Genomic DNA, 16,451 nt, shown 5'->3' with positions numbered 1-16,451 from the left:
ATTTTTTTAAACAAACAATTAAATGCTGTTTTTGATAAATTTATGAATCAATAAATAAGAAAAATATTGCATGTAACTAGTTATAAAAAAACTTGCAGAAAATTCTGTTGAGAGCAGTCTCACCTGTAAACAAAGTACAGTTTCTCTTTTTTGCACAAAATTTTACAATCCAATTTAGTTCTTTCTTATCCATCTCAAAATTTATGAAATATTAGAATCTCAACAGACAGTTTACAACTTAACTGCACCCTGTGTATAAATATATTCAGGAAATTGTAAAGCTTTCCCTTCCTATTAAACTATAAAAGTTTCCTGCCACAGTATATACATGGTCACAATGTCTTTGTTTGGGTTACAAGTTCAGTACATGTATAAATGTTATTTCTGCAATGAAAATGACCCATTTAATCAAATTCATTAAACATTATCACCAAGTAATTAGATAATTTTAAGGACCTGATCAGGAGATTATTGTCCGGAAACCAATGTGTCTTCGAAAAGACGACGCAGACGACATCATACCATTATACAATCCCAAAATTTTTTTTGCAGCCGTATAAAAAAGGATAAAGTAATTGTATTAGAAGCTTTGCATCCTACAAACCTTGGTGACATGAATTGAAATATCATAGATATAGTTATTATGTGCATTATGGGTTTAAATCATAGGAAGCAATTAAGAATGTCTATCCCATAATGACTGGTATATATGTCCTCAGCCAGATCTAAAGCCACTAAGCACTGGGTTACCAGTATATTATATTTTTTTTACGAATCTGTGATACCAGTGATACAATTTTCAACCAAAGTGCTATATTTAAAAAAAATATCAATAAATGCAATAACTTCCATGTTTACATGCACTTTGCACTTTGTTAACAACTGTAAAATTAAGGAAATCTGAAATAAATTTTATTTTATTCATACAAAAATGATAAAAATGAATGAAAGTTTGTGTGTGGTACAATGTCACATACATGCAATGTTAAAATCCACGAACACTGAACCACTTGTGAAAGATGTAATTCAATAAAATATATTTAACCCACCTGATAATAAAACCATATTTCTCAGCAACTACTCCAAGATTTCAGAAAAGATTTTTCACATTTGTATACCTCAGATTTAATCAAACGCTCCTTCACGAAAGGAACACCACACTCTCCATAGATTGTGTTTGAAAACTTGTAAATTTACATTTCCTGTCTTAATTAACAGGTTTAAGCAGGGGTTATATGAGAAATTAACTATGGCATTATTAGTTGTAGATAATGGGGCGACAAATGAGATAACATGTTGATGGGGGTAAAAAGTGTTGATAGTGTTGTGCCTGGAAACAATTTATGTCAGGACAGTTCATCCTCAGGGCTTCAGAGGCATCTGCTATGAATAAAAATTTTAGATCTACAGTACTCTGTTGCTAGAGTTTTCTCATAATTAGTCAGTGACCGGCAATATTGCCACTTGCATAGCTTTCTTGCTTGCTAAAACAAAATATATTGCACATAATATTAATATATATAACTTATTAAAAATGATGGAGTTTAAAGTTAACATTATTCTACATACACATATGGATATGTCAAAGTGACTTTTCAGATCTTTTCAGTCCATTGTTGTAATATTCACTGGATTATTCACCTATATTCATCAATTTTCAGTCATTATCAGTTTCCTTCAAGATTCAAAATTTATTTTTTACATTTCCTCCCCTCCTGCTGAAGAAACAAACTACTACCAATGATGTCAACTAGTGAAAACAAATAACAACATAGATGAGGACTTAGTCATATTGAATTGGATATCCCATTTTCATGCAGTTTCAGAGCATTTTTTTTTACTTTAACTGTAAGCTTTTATACTGGGTTGAAGGTGATCAACATTAATCAAAAGGAAAAATGATTCAACTATAATGTAGGATATAATAAAATGCTCCGCAGGGCGCAGCTTGATACGACCGCAGAGGTCGAACCCTGAACAGTTGGGGCAAGTATGGACACAACATTCAAGCTTGATACAGCTTTGCATTTGGATTGTGATTAATTATTTGACACAGCATAGGTTTCTGACACAGAATGAATGTGGTCTAAGAACTTAAAAATTTTAAATTGGACATTCACCTATTATGGTCCAATATCCAAAATCTAAATACATGGTTAGATTCAGCATATCAAAGAACCCCAAGAATTCAATTTTTGATGAAATCAAACAAAGTTTAATTTTGGACCCTTTTGACCTCAATGTGGACAAAGTTGATAACGGGGCCCAAAAATCACAAATCTAAATACATGGTTAGATTCAGCATATCAAAGAACCCCATATATTCAATTTTTGTTGAAATCAAACAAAGTTTAATTTTGGACCCCGATTTGGACCAACTTGAAAACTGGGCCCACAATCAAAAATCTAAATACATGTTTAGATTCAGCATATCAAAGAACCCTAAGAATTCAATTTTTGTTAAAATCAAACTAAGTTTAATTTTGGACCCTTTGGACCTTAATGTAGACCAATTTGAAAACGGAACCAAAAATTAAGAATCTAAATACACGGTTAGTTTCGGCATATCAAAGAACCCCAATAATTCAATTTTTGATGAAATCAAACAAAGTTTAATTTTGGACCATTTGGACCTCAATGTGGACCAATTTAAAAACGGGGCCCAAAATCCAAAAACTAAATACACGGTTAGATTCAGCATATTAAAAAAACCCAAGAATTTAAGAATAAAACCCCATTGAAATTGGTCAAGAAATAAGCAATTTATACGAAGTATCTTCTTTTGCACAATACTGTGCAATTAAATATTTCTTGCTATTGCGCAATACTGTACAATTGACAATTTCTTGCTATTGCGCAATATTGTGCTATTGGATATTTCTTGCTATTGCGCAATACTGTGCAATTGAAGATTTCTTGCTATTGCGCAATACTGTGCAATTGAAGATTTCTTGCTATTGTGCAATACTGTGCAATTGAAAATTTCTTGCTATTGCACAATACTTATTATATAATAATTTACACATCCTGTTTGGTGTGTATCTCCTACCATATCATTATTATTTGCTTTAAATATAAAACAGAAATAACCAACTTAAAATGGAAAATTTTAAAAGAAAAACAAAAGAAAAAAAAGAAAAAAAATGAAAAAAAAAAAATCCCCAGCCCAAATTTTTTGAACCCCCTTATGATTCATCACCCCCAAACTCAATCCCAGCCTTCACTTTGTGGTATGGTACCTTGCAGTACAATTTCAGAGATATCCATACACTTGAACACAAGTTATTGTCTGGAAAATAGAAAAATGTGTTTTTTGGCCCCTTTTTGGCCCCAAATTCCTAAAATATAGAGGCAATTACCCCCATCATCAATCCCAGCCTTCCCTTTGTGGTATGGTACCTTGCAGTACAATTTCGGAGAGATCCATACACTTGAACACAAGTTATTGTCTGGAAACTAGAAAAATGCTTATTTTTGGCCCCTTTTTGGCCCCCAATTCCTAAACATTTCGGCAATTACCCCCAAACTCAATTCCAGCTTTCCCTTTGTGATATGGAACCTTGTAGTACAATTTCAGAAAGATCCATACACTTACACACAAGTTATTGTCATGAAACTAGAAAAATGCTTGTTTTTTGCCCCTTTTTTTGCCCCTTATTCCTAAAATTTTGAGGCAATTACCCCCAAAATCAATCCCAGCATTTCTTTTGTGATATGGAACCTTGTGGTACAATGTCAGAGAGATCCATACACTAACACACAAGTTATGTCTGGAAGTTACAAAAATGCTTATTTTTGGCCCCTTTTTGGCCCCTAATTCCTTTACTGTTGGTACCATAACCCCCAAAATCAATCCCAACCTTCCTGTTGTGGTATTGAACCTTGTGGTAAAATTTCATAGAGATCCATTCACTTAAACTAAAGTTAGAGTGCGAAAACCAATGTGTCTTCGGACGACGACGACAACGACGCCAACGTCATACCAATATACGACCACAAAAATTTGTTTGCGGTCGTATAAAAAAAGAGGCAGAAGACACCAAGGGGACATTCAAAACACTCAAGTCAAGAGAAACTGATAATGTCATGGATAAAAGACAACAAAAAGACAAACAAGATCACAAAACACTACACAGAAAACTAAAGACTGTGACACAAAAACCCTACCAAAAACTGGGGGTGATCTTAGGTGCTCTGAAAAAGGTAAGCAGATCCTGCTTTACTCATGGCATCTGTAGTGTTACTCATGGTAAGTACAAAATCGGTGATAAGTCTCATTTTTAGTGAGTTAACAATCCAAGAAAAGAGAAAGGGACTGTGGTTAAGACAATTGGAACATATCCGCGGTCATCTGTGACACAGATACTCCTTAAGGGTCAAACAACTTGTGATGGTTTCAGTAAAACTTTCGAAGGGATGACTTCATCTTTACCACTTTCGACCCTTGGTTCAATAGCTTCCTTGTAAAGTTATATGTACATAGGCATTTTGTTCTGGTATATGAATAAAAGGAGATGTCAGGTTTATGCTGATGAAATACCAACCCAAGACTACAAATCTAAAGACATCTAGAAGGGGGGTAATGGGGGGTTCTCATCACGGTTCACGATATGTTAAATTTGCTGATCACATTTCACATGAAATAAATTTTCCTGATCACAGTTCACAACTTATTTGATAATCATTAAGCATTTGTTCACTCATTTACTGGAAAGTTTTAGTACATTTGCTATATTTGAAAATCAGTTTGGATATCACCATACTTGAGTAAATTAAAACTATAACACAAGTCTTTGATGAAAAGGCTTAGAAGCAGCCAGTTGGAAAAGAACATTCCTATGAAAGTGTTAAGATTTTTGGGAAACATTCGCCATTCGTCAATTTTGTGGTCTGTCTTTTAATCTACAAAAGTGGAGTGTACTCTGAGTACATTTGGCATCTTTGAACTTGTGTACTAACACTGAAACTTGACAATTGGATATTGTTTTTCTTTCAACAATTGATTTCAATTTGACTATGCTCAAGTCTCATTATTTGAGTCTATTACTTTATTTTAGTATTTACTATCAAAGTGTGATATACTATCAACATCCATATACCTTGAAAAATCTTTGATTATTTTTCACGATAAAGCAATGGACACCAACACAACTCCCGGAGACCAAGCAAATACACAGTAATAACTTGTGTTCAGTATACAAGCATTTCATAGTGCAGTGTTTTTAAAACCGTTGAAATTCATATAGATATAACAAAAGCTTCAAGGTACAAGCAGGCCTACCAAAAACTGATGGAAAGACAATACTTTGAATTTTATTAGCAATGTTTAAAAGCAGACAAAAGAAAAAACAAAAACATGAAAAATATAACTAGATATTGAATAATACGGTCACTACCTAAAAGTTTGGTTTCATTTAGGTGCTCCGGATGAAACCATAAGTATTAAATAAATTATCAGCAAGAATTTTCGGTGAAACATGGAACTCAGATCAGCGTCTCGACTGAAATAGTTGTCCAATTTTCGATTCAGCTTCCACTGATGTCAACATCTCATTTCATGGTCGTAATAAACTTCATTATCAAATCGACGTCCTTTCCAAATTCTATTGCGTCTGTGTATAGCAACTTCACAAAATCATCGTTTTTTCAATATCAATTGCTTTCCATTTATAATGGAATAATGACAGGAAATTTCTTTATTCATATTACTGAGGGTAGTAATGCCCTTCACTGTCAGGCGTCAAACGGTCATTTTCGGCTACCGTTAGCGTCAAATTGATAAAAATTTTACCGTGATTCGTCAGAGCTCTCAAATAATTATCGTTACCGTTATTTTTGGAAAAAAATTACGTGATTCGTCCAAATCATTCGATTTTTTTATCGTCTAAAAGAAAGTGTACATTTTATTGTCATGCACCAAAAAATACCGTTAACGTCATTTGGCAAGAATTTTTACCGTTATTCGTCATAAAGGTACCCCATTACCACCCTCATTTTTTTTATGACACAGCAAGACAATAATACAGCTGTGAATCCACCAAGAAACCATATCAGCTGACTTATAGATTCGAAAAATATTCCGAGTCTCAGCAAATTATTTTTTACGGGTCACCATGGATAGTAAACCTGGCAAATAGTAACAAACCCCTATATATACACGTAGTGAATGTCATCACACAACAATATTTCAATTTTAGACGTTACCGGTTATAAATATATATATATATGAGGATTTGAATGGGTTCTTCAAATATTCATTATTAATTTGTATTATCCATAATTTGATTTTCCTTTCTTTTATATTTTAGCACCGTCTTAAAACTCTATTCTTTAAAGTTTAAATTAATTTCTGATCATTTTTGTGTATTTTGTAAACCTCACCAAGTCCCTCATATAGGCTACTAGAAATTTTTCTCACACGAAATTAATAATTTTGCTTGCGGTAGGATATAGACAGATAGAAATTTGTTAGCTTTTATTGTGTCGATTTCTTTGACTCCGATATATTCAGATTACTAAAAACTACCGCAAAGGAGTAGTGATTTCCAATTAGGGGATGGAGATGTTTCAATAAGTCTTGAACTCGCAAAGGGTATTAACGTTAAGTAGGGTGTCTTTTGCTTTTTTTGAAAATAGTTTAAAAGAATATAGAGAAAAGTTGTTTTTATATTTTTTATTATTATTTTTAAAGAGTCTAATGTCTTGGTTGCCGCAACGTAAGCTACGCCAATGCTTAGTCACACTTCGACGTATAGCCCTTTCATAAGTTAGATAGAAACAAGCTGGGAGTCAAAAATAGGTCCCATATATCCATGATCATTTGCAACATAGTCAGACTCGTACTCTGAAACCTGATCAAACTGCCAGGAACCAGCTTTGCGCTACTTAACTTTAGCGACTAGTTTCCGTACTTTGTTTCAAATAGTAGCAGCCCTTTATAAATAGAATTTAAGAACGACAACTCTTAAGATAAATTAGGGTGGTTTCTATTTTGACACCACAAAACTGTTCACGAAAAATGACGATTTAACACCTCCATCACGGAGAACGTATATAAAATTTAATTGAAAACGAGTCACGAAAAATGCACTTATCACTAGTCACGGATAATAAATCAATGCAAAGACGAATCACCGCAAGCAAAATACCACAATCACTGAGGACGAAAATAACCCATCAGCCCCCTCATCTAGAGGTCAACATAAAGTCTTCAACAATAGACTTTTGTCCTAAGCATATTTACTCTTGACGGTTTGTGAATAAAAGTTACAAAGATTATTGAAAATCTGCCATCAATACCAAATAACCTAAATGACAAAGCAATAAAATATTACAAAAAAACTCATTCTAAATTCAATTTTGAGAAATGTAAATTGCAAATGATACATTTATTTTGTCACACAAACAAAGCAGCCAACTACTAATTTCAGTATCTTCAATATCTCTGCTGCAATTAATTTCATTATCAGCCAAATTTATCATATCTGAAAACAATTACTGCAATAATTTTTAAAAGAATGACAATTCCATTTCTACAGCTTTTTAAGGATAATTGTTGGACAGAAATGTCAAATGTCAATGTGGTCATTGTAACACAACAATCACTGAAATGGTAAATTAGCATTCTAAAACGCTGTATTTAAAGTTCAGATCAGAGGGTTTACACAACAGTTTTGTGAATCATTTTGTTATTATTAGGCTATTAACCTTTCAAACATAAAAGGTATAATATTAAACCATTCAGAAATAATGTTGTAGCAATTGTACAAAATATATTTCATAGTGAAACAAGAATGTGTCCATAGTACACGGATGCCCCACTCGCATGATCATTTTCTATGTTCAGTGGACCGTGAAATTGGGGTCAAAACTCTAATTTGGCATTAAAATTAGAAAGATCATATCATAGGGAACATGTGTACTAAGTTTCAAGTTGATTGGACTTCCAACTTCATCAAAATCTACCTGGACCAAAAACTTTAACCTGAAGCGGTACAGACGGACGGACGAACGGACGCACAAACCAGAATACATTATGCCCCTACTACTATCATAGGTGGGGCATAAAAATGCATACCCTAATTTGTTCAGACATGGCATAGTGAACATTTTGCTATTGTGGTATTATCCCTAAAATCATTTTAGTATAATATGAATTAGGTGCACAATGCTATATAAAATGCTTCGCTGGGGCGCAGCTTGATACGACCGCAGAGGTCGAACCCTGAACAGTTGGGGCAAGTATGGACACAAAATTCAAGCTTGATACAGCTATGACTTTGGATTGTCATTAAATATTTGACACAGCATAGGTTTCTGACACAGGATGAATGTGGTGTAAGAACTGGAAAAAATTTAATTTACCTATTATGGTGGAATATCCATAAACTAAATTGTTTGTTAATTTCAATATATCAAAGAATATGTAGAATTCAATGTTTGATGTAATGTAATAAAGTTGAAATTTGGACCGTTTTTGTTCAATGTGGACCAATTTGGTAACATGTATAAATAATCAAAAATCTAAATACATGGGAGCCCATTTAAATACATCATAAAGGTATTAAAATAGAAAGTGACATCATAGTCATGGCTAAAAATAAACAAAAATCCTTAATCAGCAACATTTTAAGTAATATCTAAAAATAAAATTCCTTTGTAACCATAAAAGCCCATTTAAATACATCATAAAGATATTAAAATAGAAAATGACATCATAGTCATGGCTAAACATAGCAAAAAACCCTTAATCAGCATCATTTAACAGTAATATCTAAAAATGGAAATTACATCATAAAGGTATTAAAATAGAAAATGACATCATAGTCATGGCTAAAAATAAACAAAATCCTTAATCACAATCAGCAACATTTTATAGTAATATCTAAAAATAAAATTCCTTTGTAACCATAAAAGCCCATTTAAATACATCATAACAGATATTAAAATAGAAAATGACATCATAGTCATGGCTAAACATAGCAAAAACCTTAATCAGCATCATTTAACAGTAATATCTAAAAATAAAAATTTCTTTGCAACCATAAAAGTAAAATAGAAAATGAAATCATAATCATAGCTAAAAATAAACAAAACTTTTTTTTATTGGCAATTTTAAATGGAGTTTATTATACTAAAACAATAAATTTGCAACCATAAACATGATAAAACACCATTTAAACACATCATAAAAGTATTAAATAATTCAACTACATCATAAGGCTATAAAAATAGAAAATGACTTCGTAGTCAAGGCTAAAGGTAAACAAAAAACCTTCATCAGCAACATTTTATATTGGCAAATTTCCAATGAAGTTTATTACACTAAAATTGTTGGCAAATTTCCAATGCATTTATTAACAATAAAGTTATTGGCAAATTTCCAATTTACATAATTTAAAAGCAGTGTAGATGAGATATTTAAATGAGTTTGAATTACCAACCTTACACTGCTTTTAACTAATGTTCTTTACTCAATTATTTGTCTATTAAAATGGAAACCCTTGTTTTTTAACCTTTTTTCCCCTTATTCCTTAAACATTAGAGCCATAACCACCCCCCCCCCCCCCACCCAAAGCCAATTATTACTTTCCAATGTAACCTAAATTTCCAATATACATAATTTTAAATTTCAATACCTCATGATATATAACCGTATCATTATTATTTTCTTTCACATATAAATCTGAAACAACCATCTTTAAATGGAAAATTTTAAAGAAAAAAAAAGGAAAAAAAAAAATCCTACCCCCCAAACATTTTTTCAACCCCCTTTTGATTCATCATCCCCCACCTCAATCACAACCTTCAATTTGTGGTATGGTACATTGCAATACAATTTCACAGAGATCCATACACTTGAACACAAGTTTTTGTTGCAAACTAAAAAAATCCTTATTTTCGACCAATATTTGGCCCCTTATTCATAAATGTTTGAGCAATTAACCCCAAAACTCAATTCCTACTTTCTCTTCGTGATAAAAAATAACTAACTTAAAATGTAAATTTTAAACAAAAAAAAAAGGAAAACAAAAAATTACCCCTTTTTTGACCCCCGCCCCCCTTATGATTCATCACCCCCACCCCCCTTTCCACCCAAACCAAGCTCAATAACAGCCTTGCCTTTGTGGTATGGTACCTTGTAATACAATTTTAGAGAGATCCATACACTTGAACACAAGTTATTGTCTAGAAACTAAAAAATGCTTATTTTAAACCCCTTTTTAGGCCCCTTATTACTAAACGTTTTGGGCAATTACCACAACACTCAATTCCAGCTTTCCCTTTGTAAAATGGAACCTTGTAGTAAAATTTCAGAAAGATCCATACACTTACACACAAGTTATTGTCATGAAACTAGAAAAATGCTTGTTTTTTGCCCCCTTTTGGCCCCTTATTCCTAAAATTTTGAGGCAATTAACCCCAAAATCAATCCCAGCATTGACCCTTTGTGATATGGAATCTTGTGGTACAATGTCAAAGAGATCCATATGCTAACACACAAGTTATGTCTGGAAGTTACAAAAATGCTTATTTTCGGCCCCTTTTTGGCCCCTAATTCCTTAACTGTTGGTACCATAACCCCCAAAATCAATCCCCACCTTCCTATTGTGGTATTGAACCTTATGGTAAAATTTCATAGAGATCCATTCACTTAAACTAAAGTTAGAGTGCGAAAACCATTGTGTATTCGGACGACGACGACGACGACGACGACGCCAACGTCATACCAATATACGACCTCAAAATTTTTTTGCGGTCGTATAAAAAGCAATGCAGATTTCTTTTAATATTGTGCTGAAAACAAATAACTGGTTTAATGGATTTGGGATGCAAGAACAAAAAGATGAATTGATTGATTAAATACTTCTTAACATCACATCAGCGCTTAAAGGCTACCTGTATATCAAGACATAGAAAAATGAACAGGGTGAGGGGTAAAAACATGTATCATTAAACACTTTACAATGCTAAAGAAATGTGCAAACAATATTACAAAAACTGAAGTATATCATATTGACTCTATTTATATGTATAGTTCAGCTACAAATGTAAAGTTAACCTAACACAGAAAATTGCTTCAACATGAGCTGTGTGTAGCAGATCAATGAATTCTAACATTAAACAGGAAGAGGAACAAATTAAACAGACATCCAGGTGTGAAAGTAATTATTGCAGTAACCCCTTAGCTTATATTTACCCCCTTATATATCAAACATTCCAATGAATGAATAAGAAATAATTTGATATCAACAATTGCACGAATAATTTAACATTGATGCTCAGTTTACATCTTACTTTTAAACAGGACAATAACACTAATGTAAATTAACACCTAATGAAATATAATATAACATAGGGGTGAAATCCCTCAACTTTTCTACAGTATATATTTATATTTCAAAAAGGTCACTGAGCTTGGGAAAATAGGGGTCTGTTTTTATATACCTTCAAAGGTGCCTTGTCAAACATTTACAAATATATGTATTTTAACACTTTTTAAGTTCATATGAGAACATAAAACAATTATAACAACTTACAGAAAGGGTGAAACATACTGTAGTGTATTATATTAAACTTAGTCTGCTATTTTTGTTTTTGGTTATTCCTTTTATGTAATGATTGGACTTTATTTTTGGCTTTACTGGGAATAGATTGATTTCACTAAACATACATGTACCTGTACAAAACGTGATTCAATGCACACAGCAGTATTTTATTTACACAGATCAACAATACATAGTATAAATTCTATTTTTAATGTTGTGCTTTGATATTATTTTACATTCTATAACATCAAATGCAAAAATAAAGACATAATTTATTTAATTGTGTCAAGGAGTTATTAAAGATGAGTCTTTTTATGAATAAGAAAATAAGTATCTGATAGAATAACACACTTTAAAGTGAAATATTCAAGCTGAAACAAAAATCAAAGTTATGGATGGTTTCCTATTCTACTTAAAATGAGCAATGTTTAAGGACTGTATCAATTGGTTAAAGGTATTATCATAACGGTGACATAATATACAATTAAGCAACATACATGTATTTTATTACCTATAGCTAGGTAGTAAAGATCTCTGACAAGGAAGCAGCTAATTTTATATGACCTATTGGTATATCATATAGATAACAGTCTAAATAATGTGGATAATGGAGAATTGTCTTTATTTCAATTATGATTCAAATATTGTAATCATCTACTTAATTTCTTAGTAATATTTATGTCAATGATCGACTGGACACCAGACAGTTTCAACTTGACCCTTGAAAGTGATTATGTCACAGCAAACCATCATAAAATTAACTTGGAAATTAGTATTACATCTGTATCTTCGTTTTATTGCTGTATTTTAATTTCAAACATATGAACATCACATTCAATTAAATCTCAAATTTCCTTCCTAGTGTCTGAGACACAACATGTGCAAGTAAAATCAAAATCAGAAAATGTAGCCTTCAAAAAAGCAAAATTTGTAGCAGTGTATTCACCAATAAGTAAGCCATTGATGCGTCGTGTATGATATTGCTGTTTCAAATTTTATCAATTACTGTGGATTTGTACTTTATACATTATCGATTTTTTTTCAAACGAGAGGGCGTTTCTCATCAACAATCTCATCGAAGGGCGATATGTGGCCGAGAAACATCCTTGAGTTCGAAAGACCATTGATAATCTGTTAATCGTTATTTTGCCTATATGACGTCGTTGATGTTAACATTTACAACGGGACTTCTGCCCTTAATTTCTAGCAATAATTTTCTATCTCAAGAGAGTAGCATGATATGAATAATTATCACAAACAAGAATGTGTCAATACTATCATTTTCTATGTTCAGTGGACCGTGAAATTGGGGTCAAAACTCTTAATTTGGCATTAAAATTAGAAAGATCATTTCATAGGGAAAAGGTGCACTAAGTTACAAGTTGATTGGACTTCAACTTCATCAAAAACTACCTTGACCAAAAACTTTAACCTGAAGCGGGACACCTCACTCGCACTATCATTTTCTATGTTCAGTGGACTGTGAAATTGGGGTCAAAACTCTTAATTGGCATTAAAATTAAAAAGATCATATCATAGGGAATAGGTGTACTAAGTTTCAAGTTGATTGGACTTCAACTTCATCAAAAACTTTAACCTGAAGCGGGACACCTCTGTCGCACTATCATTTTCTATGTTCAGTGGACCATGAAATTTGGGTCAAAACTCTAATTTGGCATTATAATTAGAAAGATCATATCATAGGGAACATGTATACTAAGTTTCAAGTTGATTGGACCTCAGCTTCATCAAAAACTACCTTGACCAAAAACTTTAACCTGAAGCGGGACAGACGTATGAATGGACGCACAGACCGAAAAACATTTTGCCCATAATTGGGGCATAAAAAAAGATCAAAGGAAAAATACACAAAATATTGATAATCATTATTATTTGTGGGATACCAATTTTCATGGATTTTGTGGGTAAATCACATTCTAATATTCTTATAAGCACATATTTTCTATAGATTGCAGACTGTGGCAAAACCATAAAATCAAATATCCAGGAAAATACAATTTTTTTCTCAATTCATGAAATTTAATATGAATCCACAGTACAAGAAAAGCCAATGAAAGAAATGTATGCAACTTAGGTAAAGGATTATTCTTTATGCTATATGCTTCCTGATGTTTAATGGTAATCATTCTTTCTGTTTGTTGAAAAGTTTGACTTTTTTTTGTTTTTTCTATGAGCATAATCCAAACGTGCAACCCTATTTTACAGTAACTTTAGGGTGATGCAATTTATCTGCATATTTTTATATTGAATTACACAAGAAATTAAGTCTTCCTGTAGCACATGTGCATTGTTGTAGAGATCATATTTTGACCTTGTTTTCTGAATTATGTGCAATCTTTTATTTCCTCGAAAATGTTCCCCCAATGGCCTTTTAGCATCATAATAATGTAATGAATGTGATGCTAAATTGGTTGAAAATGATGCAATTATCTCTAGAAACAAGATAGTATTTCAAAATTCCTTATACATGTATATACCAGGATTCTACTTTTGAAGGTGTACATGTATTTGCAATTTTTGAGGATAACACTGCTCAAGTTGTCCAAGAAAGTACATGAAGTCATCCTGTTGGTACAGTAGCTAGATCAGCAAAATTGGTGGTTCATGCACACATAAAACTGGCTGAACCACATTGTGTGGTTGTAAAGGCTATCTGGAACCTGTGTTTTCATGGTCTTTGTACATCTATTTTTACAGGGAATTGGGTGTTGGTGTGGTCTGTTATACTGTCCAATATTTTCAGTATATAAAATCCTTTTTATGTTAATTGTACTAAAAAAAATGTAGCTTTACATTGGCTGTCTTTCAGGGCCGTCTTTCAGGTCCTTCTTGACATTTTTATTTTCTTTAAATTACAGCTTAATGTTTCTCTTATATGTAATCAATAAACAAATATAAATATAAAAAAGATATTTACAAGTCATGCCTAAAAATCCTGAAAGGTGAATTGTGGACAGAAAAATACAGACAACTTTCATACAATAAACATGGAAAGAACATGTACATGAATCCATAGTATCAAGGTTAATATATAGTTTGTATATCTCATTCTATTTGAATTGTATTCTTGTTTGATAATTATTGTACGCCATCAACCCTTCAGGGTATACATTGTAAATGAGCTTTTGAAATAAATATATAAATAACAACAAAGATGACATAAATGAACATTGTCATCAAATGTAATATGTTGATAATACTTCAAAGGAACTGACGAGCCGAAGTACAATAAAATGTTGCAGACTATTCTTTCCTTTCCTTTCGCTTCTATCTTAGCCTTAAAACTAATGTCTCAACATGACAGGAAAACACTATGATCTATCAAAATTTATAATAACATTTGAGGGGTTTCTTACCATTATTCTCATCTTCCATGATTGATTCATTTTTCTTTGGTTTCACACTCTCAAACAGTCAGGACTGGCGATGATATACAATTTATATTATGCATTATATCAAAAAGAATTCAAACACTTTGGGATCTTCGAAATTCTTGAATGAATCTTTTATTATTCCTGCATTTCCGGTGATGTCACATGGATAAAAAAAAGTCAAAATTCAACATTTGTCACGTGATAAGATAATTCTACAGGTAGTCCACCTTTGAGCAAGTTGAAAGGCGGGAAATATGAACCACTTCTGCCCCTTCTCTTTCTCCTTGGATTCAGTTGTAATCTACAACTGATGATAATAATAATAATATCTACTATTTGGTACCATTTGTAATATAATAAAAGAAGTAAAGTAGGTCTGTGCACTCTCCATGGAATGGATAAATTTATTGATTGTGAATAAATAAATAAATAAATCCTGAATTCCCAGAAATATAAAGGCCCAGATGCGGATCCAGGATTGTCAAAAAAGGGGTCTGGGTCAATGTTTGGAGTGGGACATGTAAAAAGTGTATGCCTTAACCATATATGCAGCTCCATAAAGGGGGATGCTTGGCCCTCTGTCTCTTAAATCCGCCTCTGATCCCAACATCAGAAAAAAAGGTCTTTTGGCCCTCAAAGATGTATGGCGTTTATGAGACCAGGGCAGATTTAGGGGAGGTGTCCTAATATTGGCATGGTGGGAATATCACATTTATCTTTAAATGACAAGATTCTAAAATAAGATATGAGCAGATAGAATTTACAAATAAACTCATCATAGATACCAGGCTTAAAATTTTGAACACCATCAGACTCATCAGTGATGCTCAATTCAAAAAAGTTAAACAGACCAAATAAAGTACGAAGTTGAAAAGACTGGGGACCCAAAACTTTTTTATAAACAAAAATTATCTGAGTTATCCCCCTTATAAAGCAATTTTCTAAAAACAATGAATTAATAATAAAATCTGCACAAAAAAAGTTACTTCCATAAGATAAATCATGCAAATTTAGTTATTTAAAATGAAAAGCATTGTACATAAATTGCATTTCTGCGTCACAGTTAGCTAATCATCTGATAAATTAAAAAATATAGCAGGAATTATGAAGATTCCACATGTATATATACATAATGATCAGCAACCACCCACAACAGCCAGTCAAAACATAATAAAAAGGCAAGGTTAATCATCTAACTTTGTTCAGGTATGAAAGTGATGGGGTTAAAAAGTTTTGAAGCACCACCACTCATCTATCCCTCTTAATTATATAGACTAATGGCACACACTAAATCAATTATTTAATAGCAATTTTTTTAAAAGGCAATTTGAAAGATGTACCATATAGTTAAAGAGTAAAAATACATGTATATAAATTCTAAATACAATACCAAAGGTATATCATGATTATTTAACTTTGATGACCTATATGACATAATATAAAAATAAGGAGATGAGACAACTATTCACTAGAGACCAAATAAAGTGGAAGTGGAAGACTTGAAACC

At 32.2% G+C, this 16,451-nt stretch overlaps 1 protein-coding gene across 5 annotated transcripts in view; it reads right to left on the bottom strand.

Moving 5' to 3' along the window:
* LOC127710202 (FYVE, RhoGEF and PH domain-containing protein 6-like) overlaps window positions 1–15,111 on the bottom strand; it is an 87,436-nt gene extending 72,325 nt beyond the window's left edge. For 2 of the 5 annotated variants that reach the window (XM_052215967.1, XM_052215972.1), the window contains exon 1: window positions 124–255. In XM_052215967.1, the coding sequence (XP_052071927.1) occupies window positions 124–193 (70 nt within the window). In that variant the 5' untranslated portion in view covers window positions 194–255. Of the gene's footprint in view, window positions 1–123; window positions 256–1,049; window positions 1,171–14,926 lie in introns of those variants that run through there. The other 3 variants (XM_052215979.1, XM_052215987.1, XM_052215964.1) reach the window with 3 other exon arrangements.
* Window positions 15,112–16,451: the final 1,340 nt, after the last annotated feature.

The sequence above is a fragment of the Mytilus californianus genome, unplaced genomic scaffold (assembly GCF_021869535.1).
Source record: "Mytilus californianus isolate M0D057914Y unplaced genomic scaffold, xbMytCali1.0.p SCAF_1, whole genome shotgun sequence".
In the NCBI taxonomy this organism is placed as follows: Eukaryota; Metazoa; Mollusca; class Bivalvia; order Mytilida; family Mytilidae; genus Mytilus; species Mytilus californianus.
Note: the sequence above shows the minus strand (reverse complement) of the source record. Positions and strands in the feature narration are given on the sequence as shown.